The sequence below is a fragment of the Fringilla coelebs genome (genome assembly GCF_963513975.1).
Source record: "Fringilla coelebs genome assembly, chromosome: 8".
Taxonomy (NCBI): domain Eukaryota; kingdom Metazoa; phylum Chordata; class Aves; order Passeriformes; family Fringillidae; genus Fringilla; species Fringilla coelebs.
In genome coordinates this window covers 36,758,802-36,784,062 of record NC_140066.1, presented here as the reverse complement: position 1 = coordinate 36,784,062, position 25,261 = coordinate 36,758,802, and the positions used below count along the sequence as shown (strand labels likewise).

Here is a 25,261-nt window from a genome sequence, read left to right as displayed (position 1 = left end):
GTTGGGGTTCCCTGAGCATCCCTCAGACTGGGCTTCTCCCTGGCACCATCCCACACAGATGGGCTGCTAATGAAGTGACCCAGATTACACATGCTCAGCTTGGTTCTCCACTTCAGCTGTGACTAAGCTGTAATTACATTTACAACCCAATAACAGGAGTGTACATGGGCAGATTCTCAAACCCCAGACAAGGCCATAGCACACCCATTACATTAACCAAGAGTACCTTGCTACAGGCTGGTAGAAATGGTGCTCAGGGCAGCCACCAGCTCTAAGCAGGCTGGATTCCAGCTACAGGCTGCAAATTCACTGACCCCAAAGCAACACTATGCCTATATACCTGCATATCTATCTCTCTGTCTGCTAGGAGGAATTAAAGTCCTTGAGGTGCAAACTCTGGCACTGAGTGACACCTCTTGCTGTAACAGCCGGACAACCCACGGTGCTGCTGGGAGTTAATTATACAGCAGGGAGACAGCACAAACGTGCAGTTTACAGCGAACAGCAGCAGAAACAAGTGTGCACTAAAACTAGCACTGCCAATATCAAGGTGAAGACTTCACTGACTTTTAAAAGCCAAACAAGTTGATAGGGTCAAAAGTTAATTAAATCCATTTTACCTCCAATTATCTGCCATTTCAGGTTGGATTATTATACAGCTGAAGTATTATAGCTGTATAATAATCAAGAATGGTCTAAAAGTATCATTCCATATTTACAAAAGGAAATATTTTCATTTTTTAATTACAAAACCCTCAGCTTCATTAGTATTTTTATGGAGTTCCCTAGAAAACTTGGATAATTTTGGATTAATTTTTTTTTTTAATTCTTCATTTGCAGTTCCAACACAACCACAAAACTAGAGACAAAACCACTCAGTAGCCTGAAAATTCAGAGTCAAGGTTACTCAGGAAATACCTTCTAATTCCATCAGAGGTCATCCTGGAAGCAGCCCTAGGCTGCCAAAACAGAAGTGTATTGTTGAAGGCAAGTGCCTGCTATTCAGAGCTCTTCAGTGGGTCTGTTGAACACACCAACTATTACCAGAAAGGAACAGTGAGAAAGAAAGGCATCATTGTTCCCACACTGACCAAATCTTGCATCTACTGTAAATACGTTAGAACACTTAATAGCAGGACACCTTACCTCCCTTTCAGAAGGCTCTCACATCCCAAAACATCCCTTCCTATCAATTTCTTGTTGACAAAACAAGGAAAAAATCCTGATTTCTTCCCCTTACTGTTGACAGGAGTGAGCCGGCTGAAGGAAACCACCAGGAGTGATGCACTTCAGCCTTTAAGACAGGTATTTAGCCCTCAAGACCAAACTCGAGATAGTCTGAACACTGCTGTTCAAAATCAACAGATTCTTTCCAAAACTACTGCTACCAAATGGTATAAAAGTGCAAAGATGTAGCGTTTTAAACTGAAGTGTCATATCTTGTGTGACTTAATGCATTAAACAGACATTTCCACCACAGGAAATAAAGTAAATATACCAATTAAAAGAATTTTTAAACATCAATAAAAATACTCAGGAATTGGTCTCCAAGTCCATTTTGGAGCTTTTGAAGTATTTTCAAAATACAGGCTGCACTTCAGCCTGTATTATCCAAGATACATTATTTCCCGCAGAGACAGAACATACTTAGCGCAGACCTCAACAGTGCCCAAGGCAAAGCTCGAACAGATGCTGAATGTCAGGCTTGCTGTTCCCAAGCAAACAGCTTTGTCAGGCTGCAGACCAGCAGGAGAGCAGTGCAGTGCATTCCAACTTGCTCCATCCAGGAAAACAGGGAAATGCAAGCCATGAAATACAGCTTCTGTGTTCCCTTAGAGAGCATTAACCCCCAAACACTTCCCCACTTACTTCATATCTCATGAAATGCTTAAATTTTCTCTAAGTCCCAAATCCCACTCTGTGAGCTAGCACCAGGCAGCTTATCCCCACCTGTGCCCTGTATCTAGAGGAATTCTACAGGGAAAACAGACAATATCTGCCTGGGCTTCCTAACTGTGGAAACACTAAACTTTTGAACTGGTTTGTCCAGATGCTGACCAGATGACCACCTGCACACTGCGTGGAGTCACCCCGATGTCCCTCAGGGCTGCTGCCCAGGTGCCATGAGAGCTGCCCACGTGCCCTGGGATGTGCAGCCACCCCAGCCTGGGCTCCAGGGACACAGAGCCGCCCTGGAACAGCAGGCAGACACTACACAGACCTCACAGTGCAAAGCACAGCCAAATGCCAGCTGCTGCCAGATGAGCCCAGGCACCTCCTGGAGGAGGCCATTCCCTCCCATACTGCCCTCAGCTCTGTCCCAGTCTCTGGTACTGGCACTGCTGTACACCCTAGTTAGGGATGATTTATTTGTTCCCTGGTACGTGCAGCAGCATCTCCCTCACTCATCTTTTGTACAAGAGCAAGAGGAAGACATAAATGTAACAGAGGCAGATCTGGAGTTTATTACTACATTGAGAGTCTGAGCTCAAGGTTAAAAAGTCTTCTCCTCAGATTTATTAATAGCAGAGAACCAGCCTTCCGATGTCAACACCCAGCAGGCAGCTCGTGTCCCAACAGCTTCTGATCCTGCTATACACAAACCTGAGCTCCACCACAGCTAAAGCCAGCACAAAGCTGATGTCCTGCACAGCTGGCCAGAGGCAGAGCCATTGCAGTGCTGCTGGGACCCAGCACACCCAGAGCCTGGGGAGGGATGGAAGGCACTGGCAGGGCTGGCATCCAGTGTGCTCAAATCCAGAGTAGGTAAACCCTGAAAAGATTTTGCCTATGCTGGTTTGGCCCCTCCATCTTCCCAGCTGCTGCAGCTCAGTCAGGGAAGCTAAAAATACTTTACTTTCTAAAAATCCCTTTTCCATGTGAGGCGGAGCTGTGGTTACCACAGAGATGGCACCACGCAATCCCCACAGATCACTCCACATCACCGTGGCTGCACGGAGCTCCCAAATAACCTCCTGATGAGGATAAGATCACGGCTGCAGCCAGGCTCACTCCCACGGTCAGCACAGCTGCAAGAGGTGCCCCAAGAGGGGCTGGTGACCCTCACCCCTGACTATCAGCCTGGCTGCCTGACAGCACTGCCAGAGGGGAGGAGACTCCCTCTTTAGAGCAAGCATCCACAGAAACCACTGCCTTATATTCCACAGTATTCCATAAAGCATCATTTAAGCACCAATTCATTCGCACATGACCTTGCTTATGAACAATTAATCCTTATGGATGAGACAACTATTAAGAACTCATTCCATTTTCTATCTTACCATCAAACAGCAATTCTTCAAAGCCAGGAACATTGCAGGCACACAGCCCTCCTGACACTGCCAATAGGCTCCCAGAAAATCCAACAAGCCATAGTGTTCCTCATGATGCAAAGCTGAGCCTGCTTTGAATCTTTCAAAGTCCGAGAAGAAAATGTCATTGGTATGTTTCGGAAAGATTTGTCTTATTTTAGTACCAGGGATTGAAAATTACAGTTCTGTTGCTCTACTGATATGTGATCAGCAGGAAAAATGTTAAGAAAAAGGATGGTACAGTGTAAAAATGAGGACATGTACGAAAGAAGATACCTAGACAAAAAGAGAAAAGAAATATCCCTGCATAGAGGACTTAACAAAATATCATACCAGATGAATACATTCTCTGCACAGCCTTGCAGGAAGCTTGATATTCCAGCCATCAGTAAGAGATATTAAAAGATCAGGCAACAGGGTGGTTTTAAAATAAGAAACCACCAAATTCCCCAAGAACATCCTTAGTATGAAAAGCAAAGAATACAAAGTCAAACCACTCTCCTCAAACCCATGACTGTCAGCAGTTGAGTGCTGGATATCCCAAGTCAGATCCCTCTACATGTCCTCACACAGCTGGTGACAGAGACACTCTCCATCCAAGCCCTGTATTTTAGAGAAGAAAGTATATTATCTCCATTTACTGGACCTGGTTTTAATAAACTCATTGATTTCATAAGACTCTTAATCAGTCCAGTTTTAAGGATGTACATCAGTAGCAAGAGTGGCAGTAATTTAAATTAATTTCTCCAGCTTAAAAAGTTTACTGTACATTTCCTCATCCAAAGGAATGGAGAGGCCCTGGCACAGGGTGCCCAGAGCAGCTGTGGCTGCCCCTGGATCCCTGGCAGTGCCCAAGGACAGGTTGGACATTGGGGCTGGGAGCACCTGGGACAGGGGGAGGTGTCCCTGCCATGGCGGGGGCTGGAATGAGATGAGCTTTGAGGTCACTTCCATCCCAAGCCATCCTGTGACTCTCTGACTGAATACAAGGGTGCAAGTCAGTCTGACACTGTAAAGCAGGGTCACACCTGCTTGCTGCTCCCCAGGATCTGTTCCCTGTGCACAGGAGAACAGGTAACATCCTCACACAGGGCACACCTGCCAGTATTGTTTCTTCCCTTGGTTTCCCAATGGTTTCCACACTGCCCACAGGAACAGTGCCACCAACCCCAACAGGTAGAGAGCCAAGATTGTCTTAAACTCAGCAGCCAGAACCAGTTATTAAATCCATACTTAATGGACATCTTCAAATCAATCTCATACATTATACCAACTAACAGGAGTTTCTGTAGATTCTAAAAATCCAGCAGCTCTGTTTCTGTGAGGTTCTCATTCTTGAATAATTTAAAACAGGCAGTCTCTCTCTCTTTCTCTCCTTCCCCCGCCCATTTCTCATTCCTGTCAGTACATACAAACATTCTGCAATAGCTTTCATAGTTCAAAAGGAACCACAACATCACAGCTGGCCTCTGATAAATTTCACCTACATTCCCATACACTGGCTGTAGAACTTTTAAATTAAATATTTCTATTCTCAGCAGATTAGATTGTTGAGAGAAAGCAGATGCCAGGAGAGCTGGAAGCATCATTAACCCCAAGGGCTCCTGCAGTGCCTGGGAGTTAATTAGGTGAGATAAGAATTAAGATGATGCATAAAGCAACCCACAGGCTCTGCTGCAAATCAAGGGAACACTGAAGAGCAAAACCTGTCTGCTGGCACACCTGGAATCGAGCTTAGCCCCCAAACACATGAATAAAACATGCTGGCCAGGCATCTGAGAGACAGGCAGGTCAGGAACACTGGGAACAGCCTGTAGGACAAGTGGAATCTGCTCTTCCCTTCATCAGCACCGAGAAAGCTTCTCCGTGGGAGCTTTCCCAGGGCTATGTGCTTGAAAGGAGCAACATTCACCTGTCCAACGCCCTCACCAGAGCCTCAGTAAAAGCTCTGGTCCCAATCTCCTCCCTCACTGCTATGGAAATCTGCATCTTAAGGGTGAAGCTTGGGAAGAGTTTCAGAGAGCTGCACCCATTTTGTTTGTGCCATCTTGGTTGTTGTGCTTCGACCAAGGGAAAATAAAAGGATCCACTTGCAGAGCACAGCCCTGATGTGTTTGCAAAGCTATACACAGAAGGGAGAAGCCAGAGAAGGCTGGAAGAGAAAAAAAGCAGCAATCGTATCATGTCCAAGCTTTGAACGACAGAGGCTGTCTCCTGCCCAACAAAACTCTACTGCACAATGCGCACCCCAAACATACACCACTGGCCAAAAAGCCTTTACCTGGAACTTTGGCTCAGAATAATTTCACTGCAGAATTCACCTCTTAAGATGCAGCATGTCTCACAGACAGCTGCTGCTGAAACCGTTTTCCAAAGGATTTATCAGAATTTCAGCCCCTTGGCACAAAAGAACCTTTATGAAAGATGAAAAAAAAAAAAAACAGAATGGCAGTTTTTATCCTGCTAGCTCCACTGTAAGAGTTAGTAAACCCTGCACCCTGTCACTCAAAACCCAGCCTTCTGGTTACTCTTTCCATCTCTGTTTTACCTGAGAGGCACATATATGTTTCCATCATTACAGCCTTAACCTGAAGACACAGTGCCCTCAGTTTATATACATCCATGCACAATACTTGATGAAGGCAAACAAAATATAATAAAAATATTGCACTGGAGTGTAAAACTTGGTTTATCAATTTTCAGAAAGCTGTCCAAGGAGATGGTTCAGGGAAAAAAAAATTAAAATCCAGTAACACTTTCAGGCAGCTGTTAACTGCAGTCACAGTGTTTGTGCTTGAGGATCAGCTGGAAATCCACATTATTTGCACTGTGACACAGAACATCACGAGAGAGGATCCCAAGGAGCGTGGGAATGGAATGGCAGAGTTTGAAACACACATGGCCAGTCCTTTACAGCCAATGACACAGCAACATCATTTTCACACAATCACTTTTCCAGTAGTTACTACAATTTGAGAATAAAAATTCATTTCAGTGAGTATCTGAAAAAAAGCCTATTAATCCTTAACACATAAAGGTCTCATCAAAACCTTAAAAGATTTGCTAAGCACAGTTATTAACAGTTTGCCTGTCTGCTTTGATTATATTTGACATAGTTTCCATATGGAAACTTAAACTAAATTTCATCAAGGGCTTTACTTTGCTTAGAACATCAATCCATCTAATGTAATAAATATTTGCAGATATAGGAAAACATCACCTTTGAGGGTTATCCTTATACAGAAGAGTGAGAGAATTCACACACAGCTTCACTCCAATGCTTCCTACTTCCTTCCTGAATAATACACACCTTATCCTCCAACCCAATCCTCAGCTGTTTCATTTTGAATACAGCTATTTTGGCTTTATTGCTTGTATTTGTGGAAAATCCTTTTTGTTTTCTTTGCACCAAGAGGCTTGTGGAGTCAATGAAGTTACTTACATAGATAAACCCTATGAAATCTCCCATAAAAAAAAAAAAAATCAGTGGAAGTAACAGCATCCTACTAATCAGCCAAGTTATTAAAAACAAACAAACAAACAAACAAAAACTAACAGAACTGATAAACTAGTAAGAAAGTAAGAACAAATACTACAGATACTAGTCCTGCCATCTTTCCACTCCTCTGTTTCCTTGCACACAATTACAATTTTTGTGTGATATTTAATGAAAACACACTAATTTATGCAAGAAACTGAAGCAGCCACATTAAGGTCAAAACTTGGATAAATAATTTCACATCATTTTTATTAAGACCGTCATTACAAGTTCACACCTAACCCTCCAAGTACCAAGTTACGATGCTCTCAGGAATCAGCCAGGTGAGCACCTGGACCCATGTCTGGAGACACCCTAAGCTGAGGCCAGACCCCTCAAACACAGTCCTGGCACACAAATGCCAGGGTCACACGAGCACTCACAGGGCTGTGTCCTAGTGGTGCAGCACACTGCTCCTTCCTTCCACCCATTGCTGGGAATCCAACCAGAAACATGGAACACCTGCATCGCCCGCCTCTGGCCCAGCCTTGGGACACAGCCATCTGTTCAACTGGGAGATTCAGCAGCTCTAAAACAATGAAGACCAGGTTCAACACATGAGGAAAATCCATGAATTGAGAAGTGCACTTTAACCTTTTTGCTCACTAAATATAAAGATGTGACGGTTCCTCTCCCTGACAGGTAGGAAGGACTGACATCAGTATAAGAGAAACACATTGCTGCAACATATCAACTAATAAAAATCATTCTAAAGGAAGAATACAGCAATTGTGCTTGGGGTTTTTACCTTTTTCTATTCATCAGGTTTCAGAACTAGCAGACTATTAAACTTGGTTTATCTTGAAAATTACATATTCTGTAACAAATTAAAAAAGGTCTATTCTAGACATGCTAGTCCTAAACATTGCTGAACTACAAAAATTCACAGTTACTTGGTAAAAATCCAGAATTTGGAATGTTTTCATTTCCGTGTTATCTGCAGTGCTCCAAAGGAGCAGCAGAGCTCTGGGCTCACACTCTGCTCACAGGCACATCCACTCACAGAGGCTGCTCTCACAAACCCAACTGCTGGGAATGTCTGTGCGGAGTTTAAAAACAGAACAGCAACTTGAGAAAGAAAATCCAGTTCATGGATGGCAAGCAGAGCTTCTTGTGGCTAGAGATTTCAGGGGGCCTTGGCAAGCAAGGATGGCAGACACATTTCAAAAAATATTCAATTAAACAAAATTAGGTAGAACAGAAATTGCACATTGCCTCCTTTTTTTAAGGCCAAATCTGACACTGCTGTGTTTGCAAAGAACACTCAAAGAAGTAAACAAGATGCAGTGATAAATTCCAGCGAAGATCTGAAGAACTGCTCAATGAAAGCAGGCCAGTTTTGCTCCCTACCTTGGTTTGTGCTCTGCAAATTATCAAAGAAATAAATGTCAGGCAGTCTGGAGAGTGGACACTTCATAGAACTGTGTCTCTCAATTTTCACCACACCTACTGGGTCAAAACCCCCCATCACAGACATTTCCAGTGTCCCATGAGGAACACTGGCTTTTCCAGAACAGGTTCTTGCCATCCTTCACTTCCACAGTAAACCCAGCTGTGTGCTGATCTCCTCTGCAGAGTGTGCCCAGCACCAAGCAGCCTCTCCAGTACTGAGCTACCCAACAGCACGGGAACTAACGGGGGGAACCAGTTAAATAACTAATCAATTAATGAATTAATGTGCCAAACAAACAGCGTGCGGAGCATGGCCACTTCGCTGATGGTGCAACATTCCCTGAAGTAATCTCACCACTATTCCTACTTACAATATTTAAGCATATGCAGCATCTGATGAGAAGGAGCAGCAAAGCTGTAGAGCAGGCTGTCTAAACCCAGCCCACACTCCCAGCAACAGGCACCTCCAGCTCTGCTCACACAGCAGCCACTGTTTGTCAGGTGCCCCAGGCATTTAAATAATCTCTGTTAAAACCATGTCCTTTGGCATTTGCTTTCTATTTTTCCACAAGGTAAGATACTTGCTGTAGTCCAGGATCTGTACCAGGCACTGAATTTTAGGGAGGTTTTAAAAACAGTTTGTCTTCCCATATTGAGACCTTGTCTTCTCAGTACACACTATCATTTACAATGCATTTATACTGCCAATTGCACTTAGGGCTCTCCAGGCACCATAACATTAATTAATCATAAATACTACCTGAGCTCAGTTCACCTGTTGCTCCTGTTTGAGATCCCTAAACAGCCAATACATCTTGCTATATACAAGATTTCTGTATATACATACAGAAGTATTTATGCAACATGGCTTTAGACACGAGAACTTCAATTTTTATCCATCTTTGAAGCACAGGTAATGATAAAAAGAGGAGAAAGGTACAAGACAGAAGAGAGAACAGTGCTCCAAGAAAACTCATTACCATGGCGCCTGGGTTACCCTTCCAAACCTAGGAGAGGATTAAAAAGACCAAAGAGATTTACCACCACTCTAATAACTCATTTCAGGTACAGTTCACTGGGGCAGTATTTATTGCAACCTGTTCACATCACATTTCCTTCAAGATCATTGTCAGAAATCAGTTCCTTTCAAAATATATTAAACAAACAAATTAAAAAAATATCACAAAACCAAAACCCCCAAAACAAAACCATTAAAAAACCACCACCACAAAAAAACCCCAGTGAACAAACAAAGAAAAAAAAACACCCATCACACAACTAGCTAACTGCATTTCTAACCTCTGGCGAGCAGTGCAGCTGGAGCACACCTGAGGGGATGGTGCTGTGGCACAAGGCACCGATGGACAGACAGTGGTGTGAGGGAGAGAGCAGTGCTGGGTCAGGGCTCCTCCTGCACATCTCAGGCCACTGCAGCCCACCCCACGCCAGTCCCAGCCCAAAACACCCTGCAACTCAGGGTTTTCTGAACAGAGAGCTCTTAGGAAACTGTCCAGACTGTTTCAATAGCTCTATCAATCACCTTAAGCTAGAAGGCGAGCAGCCTTTCCAGCTATTTTTTATGACTTACCATAAGCTTACTTTATTACAAAGGCCAATTTGCCTGCCCTTGGTTCAGGGATCAGAGGGAAAATGTGACGAGAAGTGGGGCAAAGATCCACCCAGCTCCCCCTTTGGGACGAGCCCAGCAGGGCCGCACCCCCCAGGAACATCAAGGGCCACTGCTCCACAAAAAGGCCAGGAACCCCAGAGCAGGCTGAGCTGTGAGCAGGGCTTTGAACCAAAGGGCTCAGCACTGCAAACACAATACTCAAACCAGCATCTGCCCTGACACACAGAACTGCACGCACAATACTCAAACCAGCATCTGCCCTGACACACAGAACTGAGTGCTTTGGGAAGAATGCAGCTCGTACTCTCTCTTCTCAGAGATCTAACATCTATTTCCAAAATGCATTGAAGAATGCCATTTGAATTCACGGTTACTTAAATTATTTGGAAAAAGCACCCATTTGTCTCCTATGACAAGTCACAGCTAGTGCTTAGAGACACTCAAAAAAGTCAAATTAAGTAAAGCCCCCAGTTTCAGACGGGGTTTTGGCAAATCCACCTACTGAATTTTCACATTATGATTTGCTTATGCTCTACAGAAGAAACACTTGCACAATCCCACAGATATTTTACAGGACACAGGATTATACTTACAGTGATGTACCTCAGGGTGGGCACACAACAGAAAGGGATACGCAGTCCTGAAACATCAGGCAAACAGCCTAGGAAGGCTGTAAGCACCTGTCCTCTACAAGCACTGACACCATACACCTCCTATTCTATTCGTTAAAACATGTACTTAAGGGAAAAATACCCATTTTAAGCAAGAAAAAGCATGAAAAACTTAAGAGAACACATGGAATAGTCTAATAATCTGACTTTGTGCATGTCACATTTCAGAAACACTGGAAATTTCTACTTTAACAAACAACTTTGTAAGCTTCCCAACTTTTTTATATGGCCATTTAATGAGAACTTCAATTTTCTTAAAGCATTTAGGTTCATGGATTTAATTAAGAGGCTTTGTAAGAAGTGCTGTGAAGTTTCAGTTCTGCCAAGATCTCAGGACAACGCCTCACATTTTTCAATTAATTAAAATACTACTGAACCTTCTGGAAAAGCTGAGCAGCTGCAAGTATCTCCCTCTAGGACAGTGTGATGCACGAAAGCGACGGCATGTGCACATTTCATGCAAACATAGTTAAAGAGCTGTCTAACATACTCTCCAATTCTCAACAAAAGCTCTGAGGAGCTCTAAGGAACACGGTAACATGACCCAAGCATCTCCAGATTCCTCAGCAAAGCCAGCTTTTCACTGAAGCTGAGATTCACCATGGGCTTATTCTTGTATTTGGAAGTAAAAACAGTAACAACGTTCCTGCCAAGTATGAGGCTACATAACATTCACTTTTAACTGTCTGAGGGTTTGGGGGTTTGGGAATTTGCTTGAGTTTTTTTCTTGGGTTTTATTTGTTTGCCATTTTTTAAAACTTTTTTTAAACAACTGTCTCATGCAGGATATACGTTAATATTTCAGTATTTGTGTGACATCCCAGGGAGATGGCTGTGATTCTGATAAGAGCCCTGTCCATCCTCTCCTGCTCCAGTCCTTGTGCCCATTTCTGGATCCCACTACAGAGGTGAACCTAAAAGTCACAAACCATTCAAAACCGAGCAGTGTGTTTATGGTGAGAGGCACAGATGGGTCTCTCAGTTTCTAGGACATGACCCTGCATAGGCGTTCAGGATAAACGCATGCCCACCACCTCGAGCAGCAGGTGAGACAGACACTCCTCCAATAAAGAGCTCACACAGCTGCAAAGCTGCTTTCTGTTGGCAGAGAAGGGACGGGGGGATGGAAAGACAACACTGCCGATAACCCATAACCACGGCCTCAAGAGACGCTACCAGCCCCGCCTGCTTCCGTGACTCCCGGAGCACCGTGACCCTGCCCCATCTTCGTGTGCTGTCCCTGCTCGGCCGGGACTGTCCCCTCGGGCTGTCCCCACTCGCTGCCCACGAACCGCCCCGGAGCCCCGCGGCGGCAGCCCGGCCCCGGAGCCCCGCGGCGGGAGCCCGGCCCCGGAGCCCCGCGGCGGGAGCCCGGCCCCGGAGCCCCGCGGCGGGAGCCCGGCCCCGGAGCGCCGAGCCAGCGGGAGGCAGCTGTGAGCTCAGGTGTGGAGCTCCCGGCACGGGGCAGGCTCCGGACCTGCCCCGCTGCCGGGGGAGGCGGCACTGCCGCCGCAGCGCAGCGGGCGAGCCCGGTCCTGCCGAGCCCCGGACAGCTTCACAGGGCTCGCAGAAGCTCGGGCTGTACCAGGTGAATCACTCCAAAATAAACGGCGGGTCTCTGTGCTGTACATGACATGGGGATTGAACAAGAACATAAATCCATACATTTCTTTTTACTTTCTGTCCTATGACGTCTTTTCCCAGCTCTCAGCACAGTTGTTTGGACCAATCATACTTCAGGTAAAAACCAGCAATGCTGCAAGAACAGGAGTAGGTAGAAAAGAAACATACAACCATAGCAGTTTCTCTGCTTTTGAATCACTTCCCAGCACGTTCCTCTGCTGCAGCTTCATTTTGGGGTAAATACCACATCAGCTGCCAGTAAACCCTTTGGATCCACTGCCCTTACGGTCCCAGGCACTTGGGACCTTCTTCCGGCTCTTTCCCACTTCTGAAGTAACTGGGAGCAGCGTATTTATTTGCTACTGTAATGTCAACAGAAAAGCAAACAAAACCTATCAGAGCTGCAAGCCTGACTTGGAGATTCCAGTTCCCACACACCAAGAGAGCATGAGGAAGCTTTCCCAATATTTAGAGACTTTATAAGCTGACAGACAACATGAATGGTTTTCCTCCAATTTTTAGGAAAACATGCACATGTTCTAGCTCCTGAACCAGTCACTCCACAAACATCTGGAAATGGTCTACATCCATAACAGAAATGCAGATAAAAAGGGAATGAGGATTTGCCACAAGATGTTGGACAGAGAACTATGCTGTCATCTCTAGCAAGTGCTGGAAGGCAATGGGCAATGGCATCAGCAACAAAGATAAAACCAAGTGAAAAATGTATTATGTCTGGCTACAGAGTCACAGAATGTGCTGGAGTTCTGGAGATCCACTGCCTGCTCCAGCAAAGTCTCCCAAGAGTCAGGGGCTCAGGGCCCTGTCCAGATGGCTCCCAAGGACCTCCAGCGATGGAGGTACCACAGCTCTCCGGCATGTCCTTATGGACCTTTCCTGCACTGTTCCGAATACAGCAGTTTCTACCCTTATCTGTTCAATATGCACTTTCCTTATACAACACTCAGTTCATTATTTTTAAGAACCACAAGCAAGTCTTGCACTGAAATTCACCTGCTTATCAAGGATGTCTCCCTTCACCTGGCTGATACAGCTGCGTCTTCATCCATCCTGGGAGACAGCTATCTGTTCACACACCTCAGTGACACTACAACGATAGTAACAGCCTACAAGGACAAGCAGATATACACAGCATTCATATAATTGGCAAAAAAGTGGGAAAGGAACTACAGATCTTTCTGAGATAAGTAAAAGGTGCACAACGGTAATAAATAAATACTTTAATATTTAGTAAGGACAGCTGAAAAGGGTTTTTTCCTCTTTGCTAGAAGGCTGTCCAACAAGAAAAATGAGAACTGGCTTCAGAGTCTGGTGAGCAGTGGAGCCAGAATCAAGCCTGTCCTCCCAGCCCAGAAAAACAACACTGCCAGTTCATGAAAATAAACTTGTTTTAGCAGAGGATTTTTGGGTCACATCCAGTTCTCTGAAGTGCGTGGGTTGGTCCTATCATACAGTCCCACCCAGTTCTTGGCTTCTTCATGTGCATGGCAGCATTTGAAGTTAAAAATAAATATCAAAAATACCCAAACAGTTTTTCAACTTCTTCCTCCAATAAAAAGCACAATAGGAATTGTAGATCAACACTTTCACTTTGAACAGATGCTTTTTAAAAACATTTTGAATGGTCAGGTGAGGGACACAAAGAGCCAATGCTTTTGTTAAAGGGAACCTTCCTTGTGCAAATCTGCTGCAGTGCTGGACCCAATGACAGCTGTCAGCCCAAGAGCGCACGGAAAGGTCTTCTCCGCCCAGAGAGTCTGAGAAAAACACAAAATCTGTCCTTAAATAAAAACTCTGAAGTAATTAAAACAGAGCCAATGCTGGCTGATGGTATTTGATGAGTACAGATTTTCAAGTGATTTTTGTAGCATTTCGTTTTATATTCACTTGACACACAGAGTTCAGCATAGAGTTCTGAGCTGTTCCTACAGGAAAACTAGCTTTGCTTTTCCAAAAGGATTAGTAAAGCCTCTAAATTTAGAGAGTTTGCCACACCAAGAAAACAAAAAGCTTCAAAACAAGCTCCCACCACATCACTTTAAAAGCTTTAATGAAATAATTCAGAATTAGGTCCCACTCCCAATGTCTGTGTAGCTCTACTGTTCACCCACTGCAATGCCAACAGTGCCACCAGCCCAGCACAGAGGTGCTCCAAAGAGCCCAGCCATTAATATGCAGAGCCTTGCCAACACATTCAAGCATTCCAAGACAATTTAAAAAAAAATTTCTTTTCAAGAATGCAGTGGAAAATGGGAAGTGAGGAGTGAACATGTAGAGGCAGCTCCACCTCAGGCAAAGTACAACAAACAGGTTTTGGATCCTGTGTGTTCCCATGGTACCCAGAGCGAGGCCTTGCACCAAGGGTGAATGTTCTAGAGAAGGTGATGTACTCCACATCCTGTAAACACTGTCTGCCAGCCTCACCAAAGCACAGACTCACACGGAGCAGCTCTCCCTGCTTGTACTTACTCCCGTAACTAAAGAGAGCTGGTTTTGCTTTGAGCTTGTGCAAGCCAAGAACCTCTGGTTAAGCATAAGGCTTGCACAGCTCAGATTATCTGAGCCTTTGTTTGGCCAGGAGCTTCTCCAGCAACCCAGGGTGGTGCATGCCCACACAGGCTGTGCTGCAGTCCACATGAGGTGCTCTTCTGCCTTTCCCGAGCTAAAGCTGAAGGAACAAGCCATTGCCATGGCTCTCTTCCATGGCCCACACAGTCCAGCTCCTCGTTTGCACACCTGCTCCGTCTGCAGAGCCATGCTCACCTGCCATCACAGCCCTCCACTGCTCTAGCTTCAACATCAGAACCTCCAGAGCATCCTTCCAAAACCCTCCGCTCTTGGGCAGGAGGGCCGAGACGCCGTGGCCGCAGTCTGTCCCAGGCACAGGAATGCTTCTGTCAGGGGATGCGCTGCCGCCTGCTCTGGGTCACACAGGATGCTCGTGGCTGAATGCAAACTGAGCCCTGATTTCCAGAGCCTAGCCCAGCATTCCCACCATTAACCACGCTCCTCCTGGAACACCCCTTTTGCCCTGAAGGCAGCTATTTTTTTCTCCAGGCTGTTTTGAGGGTTGGACAGTCCAGGGCAGCTGCTGCACAACACAGGCACACAGTCACTGTCTGAACTGTGGTAGCTACTGGTCTCCCATACTGTGATCTGCAGCCACGGGTGCTGCAGTCCAACACCATGGATTCCAAATTTGAGCCTAATTTAATGTGACATTTTGTGTTGCAAGGGAAAACCTCCAAACCACCTCATTCCAGCACCATTCAGTACAGTGTCCCTGGGCATCTCTAAGAGGAACAGTGCATGGCTTCCAGATGCAAATCCGCCCCAATCAACACTTTTCCCTTCTGGCTTTCAAAGACTGAGCACAAGCCGGATATGAGCAAATGCCACGTGTCCAGTGCCTCTGGAGCTCTCAGTGACCTGCAAGGAGCAGGCCAGGCCACGCATGGCCCAGAGCTGGCCAGCTGACTGCAGCCTCCAGCATGGATGCAGGAAGCAGGCAAAGGCAAAAACGTGTGTTTGTCTTAGAAAAAAGCTTGTGTGTGAGAGGTCAGGACTTCTTCTCCTTTAGCCACACGTTATCCAAAAGCTCTGGCTGAGCAGAGCCCCTGGCCAGCCTCTGCCCAGGGCAGGCACCCCACGTCACCCATCGCCTTCTTTCTGGCTCTGCTGCAATTCTGTGTGACACTAAAGCCTCTCCGGACCAGAGCTTCTGGATGTGAACAGTATTAGAAAGGAAACAAAGGTGAAACCAGGGAAAAGAAGAGACAAAAGAGGCAGGGACAGCAGGCAAGGAATACAGGCGGGAGAGCTTTCCACTAGCTTGGGAAACAGCACAAGAAAAGATCAGAAGCTGTTTTACTGCAGACAAACCAAAACCTGAAGGGAAAATCCTTACAGTTTTACTGCAGACAAACCAAAACCTGAAGGGAAAATCCTTACAGTCACAACCACAAGCGAAAGGAAAGCTCTCCATGTTGCACCCTGGCACTTGCAGCCACATCCCTGAGCCATGGTCCCATGAAGCACAGCCCAGAGGGCTCAGCTGTGCTGCAGGGTAACAAACAACCAGGTGTCAGTGACAGTCACACCCCCAAGAGTGGCTGGAACCGACCCTAAGGTGCCACCAGAGAACAAAACCTGTGACAACACCACAGGTAAATTGCTTTCCTTAGCGTTAACATTCTGCTTTCAAGGATATCATTTGATACAGCTGACTGACTCATGAAGATGAGTGCTTAACAACTTGAAGACATTAATGAAAACCATCAATTATATCTGACTTCAAACATCATATAGGAACAACGAACACTTTTGTTTGCTTCAATACGTGCTTTAACTTCAAGTTTTGCCGATAACAGGAAAAGTGTTAGAAATTAAAGTGATTAAATAAAATATTTACATTTAAAAATGATGTACTAATACTGATAGTAGTGTTAAGAGTGTTGAATAACTACTACACACCATTGGAAGAAAAGAAGCCAAAGTAACATTTTACTTTTAACAATCACTCTTCCCCAGAATGATGGTTATTGTGCTTAATGTGACCTACTCCACGTTATGAAAAATAACATATTTCCATGGAAATTTCAGCAAGGGAAGATGCCACTTCAGTAATAAAGATGCCAAAAGAATGCTAAAGGACTCTGACAGGCCATTCAAGCAGCCACTGAAGTCAGAAGGTCCGGTTTTCCCATGACCACCTCCTGTTCTCCACAAAGAGAGAGAAAGATGGTTAGAGAATATCAAATAAAGTATTAACCTGCACTAACACAGATACATTTTGGGAGCTTCCACATAATAAAAGCACACAACTGGCTTGCAATCACACCTGGCTGCTTTTTTCCTTTTTTTTCCTTCCAATTTAAGGTAAGATTTAAGGGGCAGAGAAGAAGGCAAAGTAGCAGCCAAAGTGGCTGATCTGCAGGGTGGTGGAAGAGAAACCTTCCAGAGCCACACTTAAATGGCCAGTCTGCCTTCCAAGGTAGCTCAGTCACTGGATTTCCTCTTCCCACTGGGATGCCAGGGCATGGCATGCCCATAGTGGAGGAAACTGGGTTTAACCTGGTGGGATCCCCTCTTCAGCAGAGAAAAGAGTACTCAGAGCAGCCACACTCACCTTCCTGATGGCGTACGAGGCACCAACAAAACTACAAATCAAAAACACTCCTTCAAGGGACTCACTTGAAATCATAAGGGAAGAGCTTTCAGAAGGAGGTGAGTACACATGGTACCAGAAAGGGAAAGAAAGCGTCTGAGGTAAAAAGAGGAAACACATTCATGGGGGTAGAACATATAAACGGTATGACTAAGTAAATAATAGAAAAGGGGAAAGAGAGAAATAGTAAGTAAAAACCAGATCAGCTTTTTATGTAAATCATAAAATCTGAGGGTTTGACTCATATTCTGTGTCTTTGAAGTCAAATTTTGTGGTAGAAAAATTGATGATGAGAACTTTCAAACAGTAACAAAAGCTTTTAAATATGCCATAGCACTTGTCCTAGCTAAAAAACTATCAGACCTGTGTGTAAAGCTTTCTTCCTATGGTATCCTACCCACACTGCATAATTTCATTTTCAAATATGAAATAAAATAGGAACTAAGTCCTTTTAAAACCTCACACTGATACACTGATGATTTGGGGAAGCCTGACAAGCTGCAAAGCGCCAACTCTACTGCTATAAAACTGCATTAAAATAAAGGTGTAATTATAATGTGCTTTGCCACTATTACCTCCTGGTGTTCCATGTGCTCTTGTTGTCAGTGATAACACTTAATCAAAAGGGAAAAAAAAAAAGATTGTCTAGAAGATAAACCTCTGAGCATCTTTCTTAAGGAAGGCTAGACACTGTACCAGCTCTTAATGGAAACTCTTTTGCTCAGAGAATTGTAAAACTATCTGCTAAAAAGAAAAAATTGCTGGATTTTTGCTAAAGAAAAACCCCACCTTGGAGGAAACCTCCACCCTCTGTGCTACCAGTACTGTTACTGCTCCAGTTATCTTCAGCAAATTAGAGCTTTAAATTTTACAAGTATGTGGATGCACAATAACCTGTCCCTGCTTTCTTGCATGTCTGCTTCGGGTCTTGCTCCTCATTTATACTTTAAAGAGGACTTTTCTCTGCAGCTCATACTCAGCTGTCACTCTGAGTACACCCCAGGGGCTGCTGGTGAGCAGGACACGCACCCTGGACCATGGCATGAGCTGGGGATGCTCCGAGTGGTTACCAGTGACCCCCAGCACACTGACAGGAGTCCTTAGCCTGTCCTCGGGATGCCAAGAGCTGGCTCCTCCGGGAGCTGGCACTCAGGGAGCTGGAAATCAGGACAAGCATTCAGCTCCTCCAAAGCAGGCGGCGAGGGACTGACATTGGCCTTGTGGAACTGCACAGCTGAGAGGGAATCACCCTCCAAAGACCCACAACAGAGGGGTTCTAACAGGCACCACCCCCACCAGCCCACAGCTGTTCCAGGTACCAGCACTTGCTCCTTGTGCCCAGACACCTGGAAAAAGCACCTGTGTAGCACAGCCCAGCAGCTTGGGCACTGCTGCTGCTGCAGCTGCACCGCACAGCCCACGCACACCCTCAGCTCATCCCCAGTGCAGAGCACAAGCAGCAGGAAGGATTGCCAAACCAAAATCCCCTTCCACAGCACCTAAAGGGCACGCAAAGCCAGGGCTATTCTGCAGCCACGTCTACCTCAAAGTTCCACCTGCTGCACAGGGAGTTTAGGAAGGAGTAAAACAAGATAGCCTCCTAAAATACAACATAAACATGAGTATGGAAGAAACTGAAAGAAAACCACTTGAGAGTCTGCCACAGAAAACCAAACAAACAGAAGGCAGCAACAATATTTAAGAAATTAACAGGGCGACTCCCACAACAACAACAACAAAAAAAAAACAAACCCAGAAAGCAGACCGGAACAACCAGAAACTAGAAAGCAAAGAGTGCAGAATCAGAGAAAGGGAAGCTGGAGATCACTTATTTCTACAGTTCCCATCATAGAGAACACTGAAAAATACTTTTCTGTTGGCCTTCTGTTATTGTTCAAAAACTACATAGCCCTCAAATGCAAGTCTGAGCTGTGAGCACCCAATTTTGCAGCAACAAGGAGAGCAAGACAATAACTCCCCAAATCTGGGGCCCTTGTAAGCCAGCCAAAGTGCTCAGTGCCAGGCTCAACCCTGCCAGTCTCCAGCCTGCCAGAGCCACCTGGCCACAGCCCCAGCTCCCCCAAACTGGGCAGCACAGCAAGGAGCACGGACCCAGTGGCAGAGCCAGGCCAGCGTCTCCCCTCTCCTCAGCTCTGCTGCTCTTGCCCTCACCTGGCCAGAACAGGAGCCCAGGCTCCTCTGTCCCTCCCCACCAGCTGCCAGCCCAGCCCACCTGCGGGGACGCCCCCACACCGAAGCATCCCAGAGAAACATCACCCTAACCTGCACAGCTTGGGCTACTCTCATCTTCACTCCAGACAACACCAACGCTGCCCAACCTGACCCTAAGGATGGGACAAGTGTTTCCCAGCAGTGGAATAACAAGTTTCTTCAAAAAAGTCACAATGAATCAAACATTACCTTTCAATCAATCTCACAGCTGGAGTTTGAAGAGAGGTTGCCTTGAATTGCAACATGCTACTCTTAATGCTTATTTAGAAATCAAAACCAAACAAATACATTTCCCATCCTACCACATTTGAAACGTTCCACAAATTTCAAATAATTATTCATGGGGGAAAGAAATTTAAAAAAAAAAAGAAAGCCAAAAAACCTTTTATAGTTATCAGCTAATACTAAATACACAGATGTCCAATACCAAAACAAACCTACACCCACTGCTTCAGAATTAGAAAATTAGGATCAGATATGATAATGTGTATCAGACATGATAATGTGTATCAGAAAATTAGGATCAGACATGACGCTGTGATCACCACTCATCAGAAGGTCAGGCTGTTTTGAAAAATTATTATGGGAACTATTTCTACTTCAAATTCAATTGATAGACTTTGGCTTTTAACAGAAGTAAAGAATACTTCAAGTTCATCCTCAGAATTAAAGAGTAAGTTTATTTATAATAATACTACAAACGGGACTTGAAACAGGAAGTTCCATCCCTGCCCACTTTGTGTACTGTATGAAAAAGGAACACTTTCACCCAGTTGTGGATAGGTGAAGGCCACCTTGGAATGTCAAAGCTTATAGCCCTACCATGGCACTGTCACATGAAGGCCAGTGTTCCACAAACAAAGAAAACAGGGGCACAGGTAGGGCAGTAATGCTGTCAGTCATTCAGAATTCTGGGTATCAGCACCATACAGCAATTCCCTGGCACACTTCTCCCCTCCTTCTCTTTTAAGCTAATAAAATAACATGTTCTGGTTAATTTTTACCTACCTTGTCATCATTGCACATCTATTCTGACTAAACCTGTCCTGAGAATTTAAGGATTACATACATCCAGTGCATGAAGATCGAAGGGTTTCACAAGCTCTGACCTGATTTAGGCTCACACACTGCAATTTCAAAAACAACTGGAACAAATGAACTATTTTCCAACCTGGGGAGAAATGTCAGAACCTGTACAGCTAAGTCTGCTGGGCATCTTGGAAATCCTTTCCCTAAAGACCTGCATGGAGACAACCTACACAGATTGTCAAAACACCTGAAACTGACCTGGAACAAGAGATGATTCTCAGGTGTGAGCACCAAGGTGGTTTTCCAGGGTTTGTGGCTGCACCCAGACAAACACACAGCACGCAGTAACAAAACTCCTGGGGCAGCCACAACACCACAACTGCAGAGGTGTCCAGCTGCCCCCCTGCAGCAGAGGCAGCCGCAGCTCCTGTGCTGCACTGACCCCGTGCTGAGGGCAGCTTTCTCCATTCACCTGCTGCTCACAGCCCTCTCCGGGGTCTGCCACAGCAGAGGCAGCACTGAGCTTTTAGAAGCACCTGAACAGAATGAAGGGGATATACCAGATTGGAAAAAAGGACAGGACATAAATTAAACCCCTGTACAACAAAGGCAGCGCAGTGCCAGGCAAATGGATTCTGTGCCCACCACAGCACTCAGCTCACAAGGTACATGTGAAATTTTGTCAATGCAGACAGAGGAAGCAAGAAATCAGGGAGGGAGAGGATAGATCACAGGTTTGGGTTGGAAGGGACTTTTAAAGATCATCTAATTGAATTCCCCTGCCATAGTCAGGGGCATCTGAGGAGGGGGAAAAGATAAAGAGTGACTCAGGGGTGGCCTGAACTCCATCTTTTGTTACTGTGTATACTGTGATAAAACCAGGAAATTATTCTACAGCAAGAAAAGCATTAAATGCTTAAGTAAACACAAAGATACCAAAAATCATACACATTCATATTCATGAAATGCACATGTTCATGTAACTTGGAAGAATATTTTAAAATCTAATATTCCATTAATATTTTTAACGAAGCAATAAAACTGCTAGAGGAATGAAATTAACCCAGCTCAGTCCCTCTTCACTTTCACATATTTATTCATGAGCTCCCAGGTCACCACTGCAACAGGTAATTAGTGGATGGGGATGGCTGGCGGGAGCAAACTCATATGTTATCCTGACCTGCTTCTGGCAACTGGAGAGCAAAAAAAGCAATTTCCCCCTCTTTGCAAAAGTACAGGCAGGTCAGCAACACCACTGAACTAGGAAGAACTGTCCCACCCTGGCCAACCTGCCTACCGAAGGTGTTCTGAGCTATGAAACGCTGGCCTCAAGAGCATTTGCACGCACAAGGAAACAGTGCTCACACAAAACACACCTGAAGTGCAAACCGTGCTCTGCCACACAGCCCCACTCAGGGTGCACAGGGAGACAGAGCAGCCCAGAGCCATCAGGGGTCTGCTGGGTGGGAGGGGGCAGGAAGCCCCCCCTGCAGGGCCCCCCAGCACCAGAGCCCCCTGCCCAGACCCAGCCTGCCCCCAGCAGCCTGGCACAAGGGCACCTGCCCCGGAGCTCCAAAGGCATGCTTCCCAGAGGGCTCTGGCCACTGCAGATGGGAGCCCAGCACAGGGCCAGCAGGAGTGTGTGAGTGGGGGTGCCTGGCCTGGCCACCCCATCTGCCAGCGCCCTGCACTGCCCTGTGACAGCACATGCTGGTACACGGCCTGGAGCTCAGGCTACATCTGACTTACTTCAATTAAAATACATATCACCCACTGAAATCAGAAATAGAAAACATGAGTTAAAGGAATGGGAAGTGGTTTTCTAGCCCAGCTCTGGCGCAGTCCGTCAAAGCAAGTCCTTGTTCAGGACTGAAACCATTCCAGGTCACAGCAGAGACACATATTCCTCGACTGCACGGGAAGGGCCCAGCAAGCAGAAGCAGCCACTGACAGCTCCCACACATAACTTGAGAGCCAAGTCCCCAGACCCAGTTCATGTCACCTTTCCTGCACCCAAACTGCACTAATGTAACTCCAGAAGCCCGGCCAGGCAGCCACCAGTCCCAACTCCAACAGCCACACACCAGGACCACAACCACAGACGTTCACAGCAGTCTTTCCATGTCCCACCCTGCAGTGGAACTGATCCAAACAAGCCCAGTTTCGCTGCTGCAGAAAACTCAGTTTCTCATGGCAAGGCAGTTGCTGGCTAGAACTGAAGTGTGTTCCCTGTGGCACAGCGAGCACGCTCCAGGAGCGCCTGGAGCCCGAGTGCCCGCCAGGAACAGGCAGGAAAGGGCTGGGTCTGACAGCCGGGGATTCTACAGGGACTCTGCTTCAGATGCTGGCTCTTGCCAAGGCACAGGAGCACAGGGAGTCACAGGGCTCATGGACAGCAAGCACAGAGGTGTCACCCCTCAGCTCCAGCCATGGAGTAGGAAAAAGGCAGGAACCACCTGCTGAAACCCTACTGAACACACGGGCATCATTCACACACAGATGCTGGGTATGCCCAAGGCCACAACCATGGCAATCACAAGGAAATGAACATTTTCACAACGTTATTTTAATACAAAGCGGCACACTTAAGTGAAAAACTAACTGTAGTGATAACAGTAAAAGTCCACTTAAGTTGAAGAAAACGTGAACTGCATCCTTTGACTACAGCAGTTACAATCAAAGTGTGAACGCCAGAACAGCCTTTAAAGTGACAAAAAAGCAAAGTGGACTTAGAAGACCAGACCAAAAAAACTCTCTGGGTTACTGCACCTCGGGGCTCTGTGCATCATGCTTAGAGCAAAGCCCCTCCTAACACACAGTGCAAGCCTGGACCCAATTCTCTGCCAGAGGTGCATTACTTTATAACGAGCAAAGCTCTGGAAATGCTCCCCTTGCTCTGTGGGACGTGTCCGCACTGCTCGGGCACAGGTGGGCTTTGCTACCGGCTCCAGCAGCCTCGGGGGCAGCGTCCGGGGCGCGGGAGCCCAGCGACGGTCATCAGTATCTGCCTTCATTCACGCACCGAGCCGAGCGTTCCTCCCCCGGCTCGCCCGTGCCAGCTGCGGCTCTCGCCTTATCTGCAGCGATGAGAAACGTTCCGGAGCTCTGACCGCTCACTACGCCGAGCAGAAATTACGCTACATTTTCGTGCCCCACTCTGCCCGGTGGCCAGGGAAGAGCGCCCGGAGGCGGGCAAGGCGCTTCGGGGGCTGTGCCGCGCCCCCGAGGGGCGCCCGGGCGCTGCGGACGGTGTCACACGGCGACCACCCTGGGGACGGGGACACGGCAGCGGCGCCCCCTTCCCCCGGCGCTCCCCCGGCTGTGCCGCCGCCCCGGGCTCCGCCAGAGCCGTCCCACCCCGGGGAGGCGCCGGGGCTCGGCCGGACGGCCGCCGGGCCCCCAGCGCCGCCGGCACCCGCGGTCGGGGCAGCAGCACGGGGGGCGGGCGGCGCTGCGACCGGCGGCCCGCGAAGACCCGCTCGCCCCGGTGCCCGCGGTACTTACGTCGTCAAAGAGGGACCCGACGTTGGCGGTGACCAGGAGCACCCCGGCGCCGGCCGCGGCCGCCTTCCCCGCCATGGCGCGGGCGGAAGCGCGGCCGGGAGCGGCGGCGCTGCGGGGAGCCCGGGGGCGGGCGCGGGGCGCTGCGGCGAGCGGGGCGCCGGGCCCGCCCCGTCAGCGCAGCGAGAGCTCCCGGCGCGGGCAGCCCGCGAACATCCGCGCCCTGCGGGGCCGCGGCTCAGCGCTCGCCCGCCGCCGCGCTGCTGCTGCTGCTGTTGCTGCCGGGACGGCTCCCGCCGGCGGAGGCTGGCGCCGGGCCGCGGCGCATGGCAGGGCAGCGGTGCCGGCGGGGCGGTGCGGTGCGGGCCGTGCGGGGCTCGGCGGGGCCGGGGCGGGTCCGGGGGCTCCGCGGTGCCGCCGCCGCTCCCGGCTGTGCGGGCGGGCGGGCGCGCCGGGCTAGCGTTCTGCGCGCGCGACGTCACCGCCGCCTCGCGCCGCTCTTAAAAGGGCAACGCCAGCCGCGGCGGGCGCGCGCACGCCCGGCGGCGCCGTCCCGCGGCCCGGCCGTGCCCGCGGCGGGGAGCGCGGCCCGGGGGACACGGCGGGCGCTGCTCGGAGGGGGCCGCTCCCCGGGGACCCGGCGCGGCCGATGCTGCCCCACCTGCGCGCAGCGGGGCTGCCCGCCCGCTGCCGGGCTCGGAACGAGGCGGGGCGGGCGCTGCCGCCCGCGAGGAGCGGCTCCCCAGGCCCGGCGGCCCCTTCGGCAACCGGGGTCTGTCCCCGGGGATGGAATGAGATAAGCCGCCTTTGGCCCCGGCGGTGCCACCGCCCGAGCGCGGCTCGCGGGAAGCGGTACCGGGGCCGGAGGGGCCCGGCGCGTGTCGCGATAGGGCTCTGTCGCAAGGGGACGGCGAAATGGTTGGTGATGCTGGACGAGCATCCCGCCGCTCGCCCCGGGAGCGAGCACCCCGCGGAGGACTGGTGTCCGGGCAGAGCCCGCGGGCGCCCCAGAGTCTTCCTCAGCTCACGCCAACCCTCGCTGCGGAAGAAACCTGCCCGGTAACTTTGCCAGGGAAACCCGAGAAATGACAGCTCAGTCACTGCTGCTGTGCATGAAACATCCCCCGTGGCGGTCCGTGTGTCGGC

The 25,261-nt window shown here is 48.0% G+C and overlaps 1 protein-coding gene across 2 annotated transcripts in view; it reads right to left on the bottom strand.

Annotated features, from left to right (window-relative positions):
• The window catches only part of INPP5A (inositol polyphosphate-5-phosphatase A), a 185,636-nt gene extending 161,093 nt beyond the window's left edge, over window positions 1-24,543 (bottom strand). For both annotated transcript variants that reach the window (XM_084209867.1, XM_084209868.1), the window contains exon 1: window positions 24,119-24,543. In XM_084209867.1, coding sequence (XP_084065993.1) covers window positions 24,119-24,193 — 75 coding nt within the window. In that variant the 5' untranslated portion in view covers window positions 24,194-24,543. The remainder of the gene's footprint in view (window positions 1-24,118) is intronic.
• Window positions 24,544-25,261: the final 718 nt, after the last annotated feature.